Source organism: Aedes aegypti, chromosome 2 (genome assembly GCF_002204515.2).
Source record: "Aedes aegypti strain LVP_AGWG chromosome 2, AaegL5.0 Primary Assembly, whole genome shotgun sequence".
Taxonomy (NCBI): Eukaryota; Metazoa; Arthropoda; class Insecta; order Diptera; family Culicidae; genus Aedes; species Aedes aegypti.
Genome location: NC_035108.1, coordinates 274,542,033 through 274,558,641, shown reverse-complemented (window position 1 = coordinate 274,558,641; position 16,609 = coordinate 274,542,033). Strand labels below are relative to the sequence as shown.

The 16,609-nt window shown below is 39.1% G+C and overlaps 1 protein-coding gene across 3 annotated transcripts in view; it reads right to left on the bottom strand.

Moving 5' to 3' along the window:
• The window catches only part of LOC5572647, a 42,274-nt gene that overhangs the window by 14,408 nt on the left and 11,257 nt on the right, over positions 1-16,609 (bottom strand). For 2 of the 3 annotated variants that reach the window (XM_001654096.2, XM_021845117.1), the window contains exons 2-4: positions 15,921-16,033; positions 3,562-3,781; positions 3,221-3,448 (exon numbers count right to left, since the gene is read on the bottom strand). In XM_001654096.2, the coding sequence (XP_001654146.2) occupies positions 3,221-3,448; positions 3,562-3,781; positions 15,921-16,006 (534 nt within the window). In that variant the 5' untranslated portion in view covers positions 16,007-16,033. Of the gene's footprint in view, positions 1-3,220; positions 3,449-3,561; positions 3,782-15,920; positions 16,060-16,609 lie in introns of those variants that run through there. The other variant, XM_021845118.1, reaches the window with a different exon arrangement.

Genomic DNA, 16,609 nt, shown 5'->3' with positions numbered 1-16,609 from the left:
TCGGGTCGTTGTTCTAGAGAAATATGAATTTCTCTTCAAGGCCCGTCTGGATCAGCGAAACCTCCAGATTTTCCAGCAAGATGTTAATGTAGGAATCTGCCATCATTATTCCGTCGATTTTCACGAGGTTTTCTACTCCACTCCATGAAAAACACCCCCAGACCATCACATTTCCTCCTCCATGCTTCACCGTTCCTTGGATGTGGTGCTCTGCATCACACACGAGCCCGCCGCTCTCGGTTAGACAGCTCGAGCTTCAGGAGCGCCACATCCAAGGAACGGTGACGCATGGAAGTGTGATGTGATGAAATGTGATGGTCTGGGGGTGTTTTTCATGGAGTGGAGTAGGAAGCGTCGTGAAAATCGACGGAATAATGACGGCAGATTCCTACATTAACATCTTGCTGGAAAATCTGGAGGTTTCGCTGATCCAGACGGGCCTTGAAGAGAAATTCATATTTCTCTAGAACAACGACCCGAAGCATACTGGAAAGAAGACCAAGTCTTTCTTCCGGTCTTGTCGGATTAAACCGCTGGAATGGCCTCCACAAAGCCCAGACCTCAACCCCATCGAGAATTTGTGGGCGATTCTCGATGCTAGGGTTGAAAAAACTGGTGTTACCAACAAAAATAATTATTTTGAAGCCTTGGAGCGCGCCTGGGAAGAACTAGATCCACAACACCTACAAAACCTGGTGAAAAGCATGCCGAAGAGCCTCCAGCAAGTCCTTAAGGCCAAAGGAGGACACATTAACTATTAAATTGCTTTTTATTTTTCTTAAATCATCTTTTCTGGGGCCAAGAAGGAAGTGGGCACTTATTTTTGTCACTACTTTTTTTTCAATACAAATTGATTTTCTTTTTCTTTAAGTAAAATTCTTTTTTAATCAAAATTTCGTAAGTGCAACTTTAAAAGAACATCAAAAATAAAATATCACAAAAGATTTAGGTGTGTTAACTTTAATTTGAACCAAATCAACGAGAGAAATTCGAAAACTGGTAAGGTGGGCACTTTATTTTGCCTCTCACTGTAAATAATGAATAGTTAAATTTCAGGAACAATGCGGAAAACGCCTAAATGTATGCAATTTCCTAAGGAATTCAATGATATCTAACAGAAATTCAATTATTTCAACCATATAAGATGAAACATCTCGGAATCCAAAGATGGCCGTCACAATGGCCGACTTGTGCCCCTACTCACGTTTTCAAAGGCACTAAACTGGAGAAATAGTTTGCAAACGTTTCTGATATTCTTATTTTTAAGCTTCCTGCTAGTGCACAAAGCCAAAATAAAAAGTTCACTGTTGTTGGATGCTTTCTTCGCGAGATTTGTGCCTTTTGAAGTTTCAATGCAATCTTAGAAGTTGATTCCAAAACGTGTCACCATAAGCTAATTGGTACGAGTTTTGGTGATGAAATCTGGTTTGAGGATACATATTAAGCATCCTAACAAAATTTCAGGTTTATACCATGTTCAAATCCTTGCTTAGAAATAGAAGGTCATAGATGTTTGTCAATACTGCACCGTACATGATTTTGAAATTTTACATTATTTTTATGGTAATAAACATTGTTTAACACAAAAAACTTCACGACACACAATTCGTCAATAGTTACGATAAAAAACGTTCATTTACTGTAGTTTACATTGATATTTGTGCTCCATTAGGAATAAATAAAATCGTGTGATACGATGATCAATTTCACCCTTCTGATCAATTACACCCGATTTTACGGTACCGTAATCCGGGGTAACATTGATCAGTTTTTAGGATATTTGTTAATTGTTTAATTCAAAAATGCAAATGTTCTGAGTTTTATATTTTTAAAACAAGTACTGCCACCCATAGCTTGTGACTATATACTGTATTTTGTCTTTTGAAAGATTTAAGCATATTTACAAAAATGTTTAATGTGATTTTTTTCATTTAGCTGATATGGGGTAACATTGATCATCCATGTAAAAAACGTTCGGTAAATTGAAAATGTTGTTACTTACTTAAATCATGGCCCCTGAAGCCGAATATAATGTTCAAACGCTTACATTTCATTTACTTTTGGAGTTATTTTTAAATTAAAATCACCTCAAACAGCGGAATACGCCTAAAGGTAGGCAATTTCCTAAGGGAATTCTACATTCTTAACAGTAATTCGTTAATGTTTCCTAATTGAACATACTTATAAAAGTTTTGACAGCGGAATCGTTTTGGCGATCCCAGTTTTAGTGAGAACCGCATTTTTCTTGCTCATATCGCTTGCAGAACTTATGTGGAGACATGAATCTTCGGTAGTGTCATTCTTAACCATTGATATCATTGTTTCGCAAACTTGACAAATTTACGCATAAAGCTAACGCAATTTTTGCAAAAAATCTTAATTTTTAATAGCTCATAAATATAAGAAAGAGAAGCAACATCCATGCTTTGGAAATGTTTCATCAATAAATGATGATACCAACTTATTACGAGATGAGTCATTCCGATCAATGTTACCCCGCTGATCAATGATACCCCGGATTACGGTAGCTACAATGTTGACATATAAAAATAATTTCGAAATTTATTCGGCTCCGTAATGCCATACGCCACATGAACCCTCATTTATAAGTGATGAAATTTTCGATTCTAGATTTTATCAAATCTTGTTTGCATTGTTTTAGGGGTTTTAAAGAAATTTAAAGTCAAAGAATCATGAAAGGTATCCTCATACCCTGTTTGATGAGTCGTCTACCTAGGACTTTATTCATATAAAATATTAAAACCCAAATATTTCAATTTTTCACTGATAGAATATTCTGAAGCTAGGATTTTCCGAAAGATTAGACCATGTAGGGTGCAGAACCACTTGGGCACTACCACGATTCACTTTGGCATGGGGAGTTTTTATCGTCCGAACTGTCTGAAACTTTGCAATAAGAAGCGCTTCCGTACGGCGCATATTGTTGCCAAATAAGAGCTCTGTAGCTTTCAATAAACCCTACTGCCGAAGTGAATCAAAATTGCCAAGAATAGGAACCGGCTCCCAACTAAAGTCCTACGAAAAAAAAATACATAAATTTAAGTTTGATAAAATCGTGGTTACAGGTATGCGTAAAAATTTGAACCATGTTTGGAGTTGATCATTGAAATTATATAAAAAAGTATCGACTAATCAAAGTTCAATAACACTCGCACACAATGTAACTCTTCATAGAACCCATTCGTTGAAGCATACATACCTCAATAGAATCTCTATCTGACTTAAGCTCGGCCATCTCCCGTCGCAATTCTCTAATACTTTCGGTAAGCTCCTCAATCTTTCCTCCGATGCCCTCCGTTTCCTCATCCGGTCGCGATTCCACATGGGCCCTTGTCTCGAGCGCGTGTGCATTGTCGCTCAACCAGCGGAGCACGCCCTCCAGAGTTTCGCTCAACTTCATCTGCTGCATCGTGTTCTTTTCATCTTGCTGTAAATTAAAAGGTTTACATTAGCACTTCTCCCCAGAAGATAAATCTCCAATCTCAAGTGTGTGTGTGCGCCTTGGACTAGAGAGTGGCCGGCCATAGCTCGAGTACTTACGCTAAGGAGTGCCGTCTCGATACTACTGACTCTTTCCTCCAGTCTTGTGATAGTACCCTTGAGTGGATCGAATATCCGTTGGTTCTTCTGCAGCGTAATCAGACCCTTTTTAACTTGTTCGCCCAATGACCGCTCCCGTTGCTCGTGTCGTTCCAATTTGTTGTCCAAAAGATTGTAGGAGTGCACCAGCGATAGAATGGCATCTCGGATTTCCTGGTTTCTGTAAGGAATGCATTTATCAATATTGATTGGCACAAAAATGTTAACACGTGTACTTTTCGATATGTTAGTTTTAACACTAGGTATATAAAAGCAATTATAAAATAAAACTTTTGAAAATATTTGAGAAAAACTCAATGTAAGTATTCTTACACATAAACAATTTGTTGAAGGTGAATGCATATAGAAACCGAGCTAAATCTGATTTTTCAAAAGTATCTATTACGCTGACTAATTTGATTAATTTGTTACCCGCTGGTGTTGACCAAGCGAAAAAATATTTAGCTCGATACGTTACAAAACGTGAGTGAAATACCGTGTGAAACGTTTGTGAAACGGCAGTGAACGAAAAGTAGTGCCAGCCATACTTCGTTCAAGTAAAACTTTGATGGCGAAACACCTAGCTACTGTATTTTAATATTGCTCTGGTCTTCAGGACCTTGTCACCTGCTACAAGATAACATGTAACAGACATTTAGACGTTTTCCTTGAAATGAGTATTATCCCACCTGAGTAAAAATATATTGGCGCTCTCAAATTTGAATGTATAGTATTGGCAACTGTATAACTAATGTATAGTATTGACAACTGAAAATTTCGCTTTGTTGCCAAAAACGAAATCCCACTGTAAGTCTCATGTCAAAGTTCAAGGCCTATTTAGCGTACTCGCTGGATTGAATTAAACATATAATTCATGGTTTCAGTCTGATACGAGACTCGCGAAGTCGGTCTTCTTTTTCTGTGGTTGCTGAGTTTTTTCTTATTCCACTTTGTGTTTATACGAATCATGCGCAAGCAGTTCAAACCCTCACATTAACCTCTCAGCAAAAAATGATTGCGTTTGCATCACACCGAATCATAAATATCCTTTTGAGTGCAATTTCATGCCAGCATTCGTAGTAGATATTAGAAATAACTAATCTTGAGTTTAGATTTATCAGTAACTTTGGAAAAAACTGCACCACCGACTGAGGTTTTCAATAACAGTTTATTTTGAATACAATACTTTTCACTTTTTCAGTTATAAAACCGGCGGGCTGCATTTGAAGTCTCGTGACAGCGAAATCTGGGCTGCATATGACGTTGATATTTTTGCTCTTCGCGAGTCTCTCTCAGGTTTCAATTATATTATAAGACTATTTTGTACCACTTTGATGACCTATAGGGTGTCCCAGAAAGTATGGGCACGACCATTTCAAGACTAGTGCAGATAAAAATCTGATTGTCACACATTTTATTTTTACAGTTATTAAGAGCAGATTTTGAACTTTGAGTGATTTTTTCGCTACCTGTTTGTTGGTGGTGTTACATTTCTGGAAGCTTATCAGTTTTGCACAAATCGCGTTATATTTGAGCGACCAAATCTAAAAGTCTAGAAAATTTGTTGTCTATCCAAAAGTTTAGATAATTGTGTCTCAGAAAAAAAGAAGAAGAAGATAGTTGCCAACATGATATTCCGAAAGAATAGCTGACATATGAAAGAAGGGAAAATGTACGATGAAAATTTTACCGACGTATTTTACGCACCATTAAATTAACATTAGACACGCATATATGAATGGTCCATATTTTATAACAGTATGGTCAATATTTTCTGCCCGCTAAACAATATAATGCACTGCATCTCATACTATTCGGGGTAATGACCTATTCGGGGTAATGGCTAAAAACACGTCACAATTTTGCTGCATAAGACATGCTTCCAGAAAATCCTGAGTATCCGGTAGTCATAGTTCATCTTTGTAGGTACACCTCAAAACTACATTAGTTTACCCACTTACCGTTTTGACTCATATTCCGAACACTTAAGGCCAACAGTGACTTCAAATGCATCTGGTTGGCATAAATTAGCTCATATTCGTGAACATTTTAATTTCTCCACAACATTTAACATTGTTTTTACGTAAAAGTATGGAACAATATTTTGATTCAAATCCCGAACACTGTGTTCATTCTGTCTCATATTCCGAACACCTTGATTCAAATTCCGAACAGCACGAATAAATCGTATTCAAATGAATAATTTCGCAAATAAATGTATCTGAGCTTGTTCTACTGGTTTCAAACTAGAAAGTCATCACTACTCCCGCGGTATAAAATATATTGGAGACGTTAAAATTGAATTGTAATAGACTGCAATTTCCTTGTAATTTGATGACATATTTCAGCGAAATATTTCAACCAAATCGCCATACAAAAACCGAGTGTTCGGAATATGGGTCTGTTCGGAATTTGAGACAAAACGGTACTTCTTAAAGAATTAAAATCGGTCGACATTTGACAAAGTTACAGCGTTCCGAAATTGACCAAATTTTTACCTATCCCAGTTATTTTGACAATCCTCTGTAGTTTGATATTTGTGACACTCGAAAAGGTGCCCAGTAGTGTGGGACAAAATTAAGATTCTCGCTCCAGTTCTCTTTTTGGATTGCAACTTTGAACAGCTGGCGCTAAAATATAGTTTCACCGATCAAGCTGAAATTTTGCACAGTTATTATGGGACCTAAACTGCCTATAAAGGCATAACTGTCCCATATGAAAAAAAGTAGGCATTGAAAAAATAGCGCTCAAAGTTTGACGTTTGTCTTCTCATACAAATGTTCATAATTTCGTAGTACATTTCTGCATGGCATATTCATTAAGCACCACCGCACAAAAAAACTCATTATGCTTCTAAGACTAAGCTAAAAATAAAAACTTGAACAAAATTTGCGTTTTGCAGTTGCTATTTGGGTTGAAAGTTTATATAGAGACTGCCTTTATTTATCAATATGGGACAGCACAAGCTTCATATTTTCCCACAACATTTTCAAACAAAGTGTGTAAATTTTTATATGCCTTTTAGATGTAGTGAAAGATGAATGTTGCGATGTAAAAAAGTGTTGGTTCGAAAATCCATATGGGACAGTTATGCTTTTATGGGCAATAAATGCAATCCAAAAAGTAAACTGGAGCGAGAATCTAAATTTTTCATATAACCGTGCCCCAGGCTAGTGCCCAGACAAGCTGAAGTTAATCGTGGAGGGTCTCTTTCCGAAGCACGATCCACCGTCTTGGCCACCAACGCCGTACGATGAAGACGCAGAAGCAATAACTGAGGAACGGCAAGCGTCTAACGACGAGCTTATAGAAGCGGCAAAGCGACTAAAATCGAAGAAAGTCCTTTGTCCAGATGGAATACTGAACGTAACGCTGAAAGCTGCCATCCTGGCATATCCGGACATGTTCAGGAAAGTGTTGCAGAAGTGCCTTCACGAAGGTAACTTTCCAAGAATATGGAAGATCCAGAAACTGGTACTGTTGCCAGAGCCAGGGAAGCCACTGGGAGATCAAGCCTCGTTTAGGCCAATTTGCCTGCTTGATACGCTCGGAAAACTCCTGGAAAGAATCATCCCAAACAGGCTGACGAAGTGTACGGAGCGAGAACGCGGGTTTGAGACAAATGCAGTTTGGATTCCGCAAAAGCTTATCGACGGTAGACGCAATTCGAGCAGTACTCAAGTGTGCTGAAAAGGCGTCGAAGCAGAAACGAAGAGGAGATCGACACTGCGTCGTGATCACGATAGATGTGAAAAACGCATTCAACAGTGCCAGCTAGGAGGCCATCGCCACAACACTGCTCATAATGCAGGTTCCCGACATCTGTGCAAGAACCTGAAGAGATACTTTCAGAGCAGCCCCTTGTGTACGAAACAAATGAAGGGCAGAAGTCAGAAGGGCAGTGTCAGCGGGCGTCCCTCAAGGTTTCATTCTCGGTCCAACTCTTTGGAACGCAGCTGAAAGGTGAATATTGTTGGTTTTGCAGATGATATGTCACTAACGGTGATGGGCGAGACGCTGGAGGAAGTGGAGATGTCAGTGATGAAAACAATTGACGTAATCGAGGGGGCTGGGTGAGCGGAGCCAAACTGCAGATAGTTCACCACAAAACAGAGGTACTGCTAGTCAGCAACTGCAAGGCAAATCAGTAGATGGAGGTCATCGACGGAAGGTATGTAATTGAACCGAAGTGCGTATTGAAGCACCTGGGAGTAATGATCGACAATCGGCTGAATTTCAACAGCTACGTTGATTTAGAGTGAATGCAAATTTTGAAATTTTTGCTCCCCTATGCTTAAACGGTGTCAATTAAGAAAAAAAAAATCTTCCAAAGTGATTTGGAAAAAAATGGTTGTGCACACGCCATTTGAAGTTTACATGGAAACTAATATGGAAAAAGCAAACCTTTTGTGTTCAGTTCTCTAACTGCTCGAAATAATAATCTATGGAAAAGTGAACAAACTCTTCTCATGTGAAATCATCCCAACTACAACTTTGCCGAAGACCACATTTTCATGGGACGTAAGGATAATTTGTTATCATTGATAACAAAGTCTGAATCATGCTGAGCTGATCATTCAATTACTTTCAGAGCAACACTGCTTTTTGCTGTAGAACATAGTAGCCTGGATAACTTACTTGATACTTGATGGGCTACAATTCGATGAATCTGCGCCGAATGGATGAGCCTTCTCCACTGGGCTCGATCCTGGGCCAATCGCTTCCAGTCGCCCTGAACGTTAAGTGCTCTCAAGTCCTCCTAAACCGCAAAAAGCCATCGTGTGCGCAGTCTACCACGAAGTCGGCGGCCTCGTCCGGGTTGTCTGTTGCTTGTCGTTCTTCCGGCATACGTGCAACGTGGCCAGCCCAACGCGGCCTGTTTTATGCGCTTGACAATATCCACCTCCTCATACACTTGGTACAACTCGTGATTCATGCGACGCCGCCAGATCCCGTTTTCTAGTTTACCGCCGAGTATTGTTCGCAGCACTTTACGTTCAAACACCCCGAAAGCTCTCCGGTCGACTTCCTTCAATGTCCATGATTCATGGCCATATAGGACAACCGGAAGGATCAGTGTCTTGTATAACGCGAGTTTTGTTTTCGTTTGCAGGCTACGGGACATCAAATGGTTACGGAGCCCGAAGATAGCCCGACTTGCAGCTGCAATATGCCTTTTCACCTCGCGGGTAACATCATACACAAATTCTTCCACCACTTCAAACTTTTCACCACCTAGCACCATTTCGCTACAACTAACACGTTCGGACCCACGTTGACCACCAGCTATCATGTACTTCGTTTTTGTGGTGTTGATCGTGAGCCCGATCCTCGCTGTCTCCCTCTTGAAAGGCACGAACGCCTCTTCCACTGCCCGACGGTCATTCCCGATAATGTCGATATCGTCCGCAAAGCCAAGGAGCATATGAGAACGTGTGATAATGGTACCGCTTCTCTGCATACCGGCCCTCCTGATAGCACCTTCGAGCGCTATGTTAAACAGCAAGTTAGAAAGAGCGTCACCCTGTTTCAATCCATCTAAGGTTACGAACGATGATGAAATCTCGTCCACCACCCGCACACTTGATTTCGATCCATCAAGCGTTGCACGAATCAGTCTAATCAGCTTCGCCGCCATGTTTGGACATCGTTTCTCTTCACAGAATTGTACGCTGCTTTGAAATCTACAAACGGATGATGAGTCTGCAAGTTGTACTCCCGGAATTTATCTAGGATTTGACGCAGGGTAAACATTTGATCCGTCGTTGATCGGCCCTCTCGAAAACCAGCTTGGTATTCGCCGACAAAGAACTTCTCATACGGTCTCAGGGGCCTATTTTATAAATCGAGCAGATTCATGTGACTCGTCTGTATTCATTGTCGATCAAAGCAAGCATGCATATTTCAGATGTCACCCGTCGACTCCCATAGTAATCCAGTCACATAGAGTGACAACTGTCGAAAATCTCGAGTGACAGAGCTGAGTCGAGTGATTTTTTCGGTCGACAGTGACTCTAGTCGAGTCATTTTGATCGACTCGACTTATAAGTAGACCCCTCAATCTGTTGAATTAAGGAGTGTTATCCCTCGGTGAATGGCGCACTCCAGTCGATGCCCTTTCTTGTACAACCAACTAGTAGGCATTTGTTCTTCCTCCCATATCCTCGAAATGATACGGTGAAGCAGTTCATGCAGCTGCTCACTTCCGTGTTTGAGAAGTTCGGCCAGGAGCTCGTCCTTCCCAGCAGCCTTGTTGTTCTTCAGGCCATTGATAGCTTTCTTTAGCTCATCTAGCGTTGGAAGTTCCACAGCCTGTCCATCGTCATCGATTTGGATTCTGCTACCAGATCCACTTCCATTATCTCCGTTCAACAATGACTCGAAGTATTCTTTCCACCTGACGGCCGTCAGCAAGTTTCCTTCGCGGTCGTTGTATATGGCGGGAGACAGCGCTGTTTTCTTCGCACACCATTTACGGACTCGTAGAACCGTCGCATGTTGTTCTGTTCCATAGCTTCTTGCACCTGAGCAATTACTGCCTCTTCATGCTCCTTTTTCATTCTGCGATGGATCCGTTTTTCGGTTGCCCTTGCTTGCTTGTACCGCTCTCTGCTCTGACGGGTACCAGACACCAGCATCCGGCTTCTAACCAAGTTCTTCTCGTTCGTCATTCTCTGGCACTCCTCGTCGAACCAACCGCTCCTTGGTCTTCGTTGAGCAGTACCTACCACTTCTCGCGCTACTGTGCTCACCGCTCCGTGGACTGACTCCCACAGATCGCTGAGGTTGACGCTTTTGTCGATTTCGCTAATCCGCTCGTCAAGCTTTTGATGGTAGTCCGCTGCCACACCAGCCTGGATTACTTTGATCTATACTACCCGCCAGGAGCACCACTGTTTCCTGCCGAGTAGTTTCTTAACCATGCAAAATGTAAACTCAGTTTATGATAATGAATAGCAATTTATCTTGACGTCCAATCAAAATGTGGTCTTCTGCAAAGTTGCAGCTGAAAGTATTTAACATAAGAAGAGTTTGTTCGCTTTTCCATAAAAGATTGTGACGAAGAGATAAAGGGCTGAACACAAAAGTTTGGCGTTTTGCATTGTTCTCTCTATATAAACTTCAAATGGCGTGTGCACAGTCAAATTTCTTCGGAATCATTTCAAACTTTGGGAGGACGCTATTTACCATGATATAAGTCGTTTATACATAGAGGAGCCAAAATTTTAAAATTTGCATCACTCTATTGATTACGCATGCGAAAGGTCCGAGAGGGCAATGAACGTCATAGTAGTTTTTGACTGTCCATGATTCGCAGAAGTGCGGAACGGAATTCTGGGAAGCAGCGACGGATATTTAAGCCCCGACAACATCGTGCAGAAAATGCGTCAACACTTAAGGACGTTTCACGCGGTGAACACAGCGATAACGCATATAATGTCGCCACTGCAAAAGAAATGGCGAGAACACCAAATGACGGTGGGCCACGATCGGAGTAGGCTAGATCCTCCGTCTCTGATGGGTATTCGGGGCAGCTGCGAACCGGAAGCCTTCCTACATCGGAATCGCAGGACTTACCTCGGCAACATACCGACCATCATCGAGTAGGAGTAGGCTAGATCCTCCGAATCATCTGCTTGAGTTGGCGGAGCGTCAATGAACTCCGAAACCGCTGGCCCGACTTCGGCACTGTACCGGCCAATAACAAAATAAGAACAACGCGTAACGTTACCAGTTTCGGGAGATATTCCTCCGTCGGAGAACTCTCCATCGTAGTAGGCTAACTTCACCGTCGGGAACTACGCCGAGTAGTATCGATCACGACGAATCGCCGGCTTTGGGTCGTCGGGGCGCCTGCGTACCTTAAAACATCCATCAATCGGAATAGCAAGAGCATGACGAGTATTGCAGTAAAGTCCAGAGAATCAACAAGCACAGGAGCATCTATCATAAAAAGTCTCACATGGCCCAGGTAAGTGACGGAGCAGAGACAAATCGCAGCCAGAGCGAATAGAGCCAGAGGTGACGAAATGGCGTAGAGGCCCCAACAAGCCCTTAGCCCCTTGAAGTAATACCATGAGATTGTTCCCGAGGACATCGGACTTGTACCCCAAGCCAATTAAAAGTGTCGTGGTACAAAGTCGTTTCCCCCTTTTTTCTCTGTACGCCACTCGAGACGTGTATCCGTACTTGATAGACCGTTGAACGAGAACCACAGAGCCTAATCCCCATTACAAATTGATCCCAAAGCCGTATCTAGGAAGACAAAAATGATTGCGCTTAAACCGTCAATTTTAGATACATGGTGTCTTCGGCGAAGTTTCTCCATATTTTTCAAACATTTTTTTCAGTAATGTGACATTAGGGTGGCCCACATGGATTACGAGATCAGAATATAAACTTTTTTTCTGGGGCATTTAGGCCTACACAATGTTCTACAATGTTTTAGCACAACTGATTTGAAGCAACTTTGCCGAAGAACCCAAATTTATATCTCTTATGGTTCGCGACTTATGATTTTTTTAAACAAATAAGTTAGGGTGGTACTGATAAATCAGTTTTTTCTTGATACCTTTTTATATGATAATTTCTCACAAAAGCTTTGTTTTGAGCACATTTAGAATATTTGATTGCGCAACTTTTTGCCAAAAAATGATGAGCATCAAGCCCGAAACCGGTCGTAAAAAAGGTAATTTATATGTCCTTTTAACGTTTGTAAGAACCATAAGTGTTGTGTCCTGTCTCGCGTCGCGTCGTGTGATTGTGATATAGTTCTTACGTTGCACAAAACCCAAAATAATGAGTGAGTTCTTTGGTGCCTTCAGCAAAAATGTGCAGAATTGAATGTTCTGAAAGTGTTTCATACAAAGTATTAATAAATAATCAAGATAATAGTTTAATTTATAATAGATAATTTAATAGATAATAGCTTCAAGACATATTCACCATAAACCTAAATTTATATGGAAAATAAAGCAAAAAAAGAGATTTACCGGAAAAACCGAAATAACTGTACGTAAAGTCATTTAAAATTGAATATACATGCATTGATATAAGATCGATCATAGTAAGTGGATTCTAAGGAGTTATGGGTAGGAAAATTATTTGCTGAAGCTGAAGTTGCGTAATCAAAAGTTCTAAAAGAGCTCGGAACAATGTTTTTGCGAGAAATTATCGTATACAAAGTTATCAAGAAAAAACTGATTATTCAGTACCACCCTAACCTATTTGATTAAAAAAAAATATAATTCACAAACCATAAGAGATAGAAATTTGAGTTCTTCGGCAAAGTTGCTCCAAATCGATTGTTCTAAAACATTTGTAGAACATTTCCACAACATAAAATTTTCATCAAAATAAACGATAGTCTAATCCATAATTCTATCGACACCGATATTATTTTTTGCAATTCCGTTGCATATCAATCAGCTGACGTAACGTTGCTAGTGTAGAACCATATATGTGAAAATCAGATTTTTATCTGCATAAGTCTATAAATGGCAGTATGGCAAAATCATGCCCTTATTTTCTAAGACACGTTCTTATAATTAGCTAGTGTAGCTTGTGTTGAGATCATTATTATTATTTTTTTAGAAAATTTTCAGTTCCTGGTTGGCTCATCTCAGGAAAGAAAAGAAAGAAAATTTGAACAAATTTGCTAAGCAATCTGTTTAGAAATAGAGCAGAAGGAATTATTTAACTATTGTAAATGTAAAAACACGTGAAACAATTCTTGGAATTGTAGCTTCTGTGTGTATATTGGAGAGCTTTTGGAGGAATTCCTGTAAAAATCTCCGAGAGATTTCTAAAAGAAATATTTGAATTAATGATTCCAATATGATTAATCACAGGCAAAATTGAGAAAAAAAAATACTGAGCGCATAACAGAAAGAATTACGGCCTGAAACTATGAGATTTTAGGCAGATGTTTTATTATTTCGAAGCTACTTGAGTTAATTTATGTTTTGGCTGCATATTGAGCACACCACATACCATTATTTTCGAGAAACGTGCTTCCACTTGGGAAGTAAACTTAAACAATCTATGCAGCATTAGCCCACGTCGACTAGTACGCCAAACATTTGTCTGCTATTGCTATAACAAGACAAGTGTAAACATAGTTGCTACTGGATTTCTAGTACTTCCATAGTAGACTGGTTCATGATCTATGGTATACAATTTTCTTAGATCTATACAAATGTTTTGCATGAACATTTGTATATAGGGTGTACTAGAAAGTATGGGCACGACTTTGAAAACGAGGATCACAATATTTTTTAAAGCAATTAAATAATTTTATATTTTTGATGTTTTTTTTCGTGGGGTATTTTAAACGCTGCCTGCGAAAACTTTGTTTGAATAAATAAACTTTTAAATTGAAATTTTTTATTCTAGAAAATCAATTCTTATCCAGCCAGCACTGACCCTACTTCTGTGCTTTGTTGGAACTTAAATAGAAATGAATGGTTTTATCAGAATCCTCCGATGTGATGAGTTCATGTACATTATATCTAAGACGTTTCACAAGAATTTCTGTTTAAAATTCGATTTGGCATTGCTAAAAGAAATTTGAAAAATAGGTAAAATTCTTTAAAATGGTTATTTTTTCTCTTCACTTAAGATAACTTCATGAAATCATAGCTTTTCAAGTACGTTCAATATAAAGAAATATAATAAATTTCAAATTTACTTATTTTTATATGTTTTAACAGATGTACAAGGACTTAATTTGGACTCTTTTAAATCGACCACAGCTGTTTATAATTTCCAATATAATAAGTGTATATTTTAATATTTTTCAGATTTTTATCGTGGGTATTTTATAAGCCATCACAAATTTCATACAACAAAGTCCCTCAGATATAACGCGATTTGTGCAAAACTGATTATAGGAGCTTCCATAAATGTAATACAAAATTCAAAATCTTCTCTTGATACGTAAAAGAATAAAATGTGTGAAAATAAGATTTTTAAATACATTAGTCTCGAAATGACAGTATGGTAAAGTCGTACCCATACTTTCTTGGACACCCTATATAAATTATGTTTGCTAATCAGAACTAATCAAATATGATTGCTTCCTTTTTAAAGTAATCTGACTTTCTTGCTTTAATTGTATATATGACGCTGATCGAGTTTAGTATTTTTTATTAATTTTCAAACAGTTCATAAAAAATTGGAGAAAAATAAAATGTTAAATCTTTTAAAGAAATTTTGCTTTAATTAACTGAAATATAGTTAAAATTGACAAAGCCATACAACACAGCTTCACACTAAGCTGATCTGTTTCAATGGAAGCGTAATGCCAGAAGTAATAATAAGAAGAAGACAGCTTTAAGACACAATGAAGCATATCTTTAACGATGCCAGAGAGCACTAAATGAGTAAACAAATCCACGAACTTAATGCGCTTGGAAGAATGTATGCCTACAACTTGTTAGTCGACAATGAAGGGTTCAACATGTGTGACATCATCGCTTCACAGCCGAGGGAAATGTGTTACTTTCAAGCTGGCGTTCCAATGGGATCGAATAGTTCGTTGAAAACATCGTCAATTATGACCAATTAGATCCTTGTCTCCACCAAGCCATGCTACGTACAGAAGCTGCCAGTGCATTTTTCTCAAACATTGTTTAATGAGTTCATTGCCATCACGATCTACTGGGGGAAATGGGTCGGATCGACTCCATCCGAACAAACATAAGCCACATGAGATCAGATCAGATGGCACGCCTCAGTAAATTTAATTATGGTGGCGGGGATTTTTGTATTTGTAATTAAAACGTCTTTTTTCGGGAACCGTTTCACACTTAATTAACAATAATGTTTCAGAATGGGCTTTCGCTGCTAAGGTCAACATGTGCGTTGAAAACGAACTGAAAGATTAAGATGGGAACTTTGACACTGGGTTAGAGCATGTTCATGGTATAAATTAAATTTTTAAAATCGTTATTTCCAAGGATATATTTTCTTGGCATAACGTCCTCATTGGGACAGATCCGGCTTCTCAACTTCAATGAGCACTTCTACAGTTATTAGAGTTTTCTTTGGAAAAGTTGCCATTTTCGCATTTGTATATTGTGTGGCAGGTATGATTATATTCTATGCTCAGGGTAGTCCAGGAAATTTCCTTTACGAAAATATCTTGGGCTGACCGGGAATCGAACCCAGACACTTTCAGCATGGCATTGCTCTGTCGTGGACTCTAACCCTCGGCTTAGGAAGAAACCAAATTTTAGTAATTTATATCAACAACAAAAACTCAAGGGTCGATTGTCAGTTAAAACTTTTCAAATGATTATATACTGTATGTTACTTACGTGACATCCACTTTTTGCTGTGCGAATACTTGTGCCGACATTACGCAAATCGTAATTAATACGAATGTATTTCGTAGGAAGCCCATGATTTTCGAGCGGTTGCTAGGTCAGACCTGGAAAATAAACGAAACAGATTTTGCTATGGGTACATTTGGAATATGCTCTTTAAAAATGATAAAAATTTTAGGTGGTGCTAGTGCGCAAACGTCAAACCCGAAAAAAAAAGCGATACAAACGCCTCAAATGAGCAGTGAGCACACTAGAATTAGAATGGAGCGCTATTTTACTATAAGATGAAATAAATCCGAGACATATAATGCACATAATTGGAGCCTGGAATTTCATGTCATGTCAATCCAGCAGGATTCTGTGTGGTTACATGACATATAACACATTTTTACATGATTTCAGACTTAAATTTACATGACGTTATGTTTACATCGCATAAATGAAGTTTACAAGACGTGTAATCTTCATTATTTTTAACAGTGTAGATGAATGTCAGGCGTAATTTCTGGAAGAAATCTGAAGGATTTCAAGAAGAATTTTAATATCTTAAGTAGCCTTCAGCAGCTTACCAGGCAGTTTTTATCATTTCAAACAATATGTTCGATACCATTATGGTTATTTTGCTACATTACCCCGAATGTTGATTCCCAGAATGTCATTTCCCCGATTCCCAGTTTCCC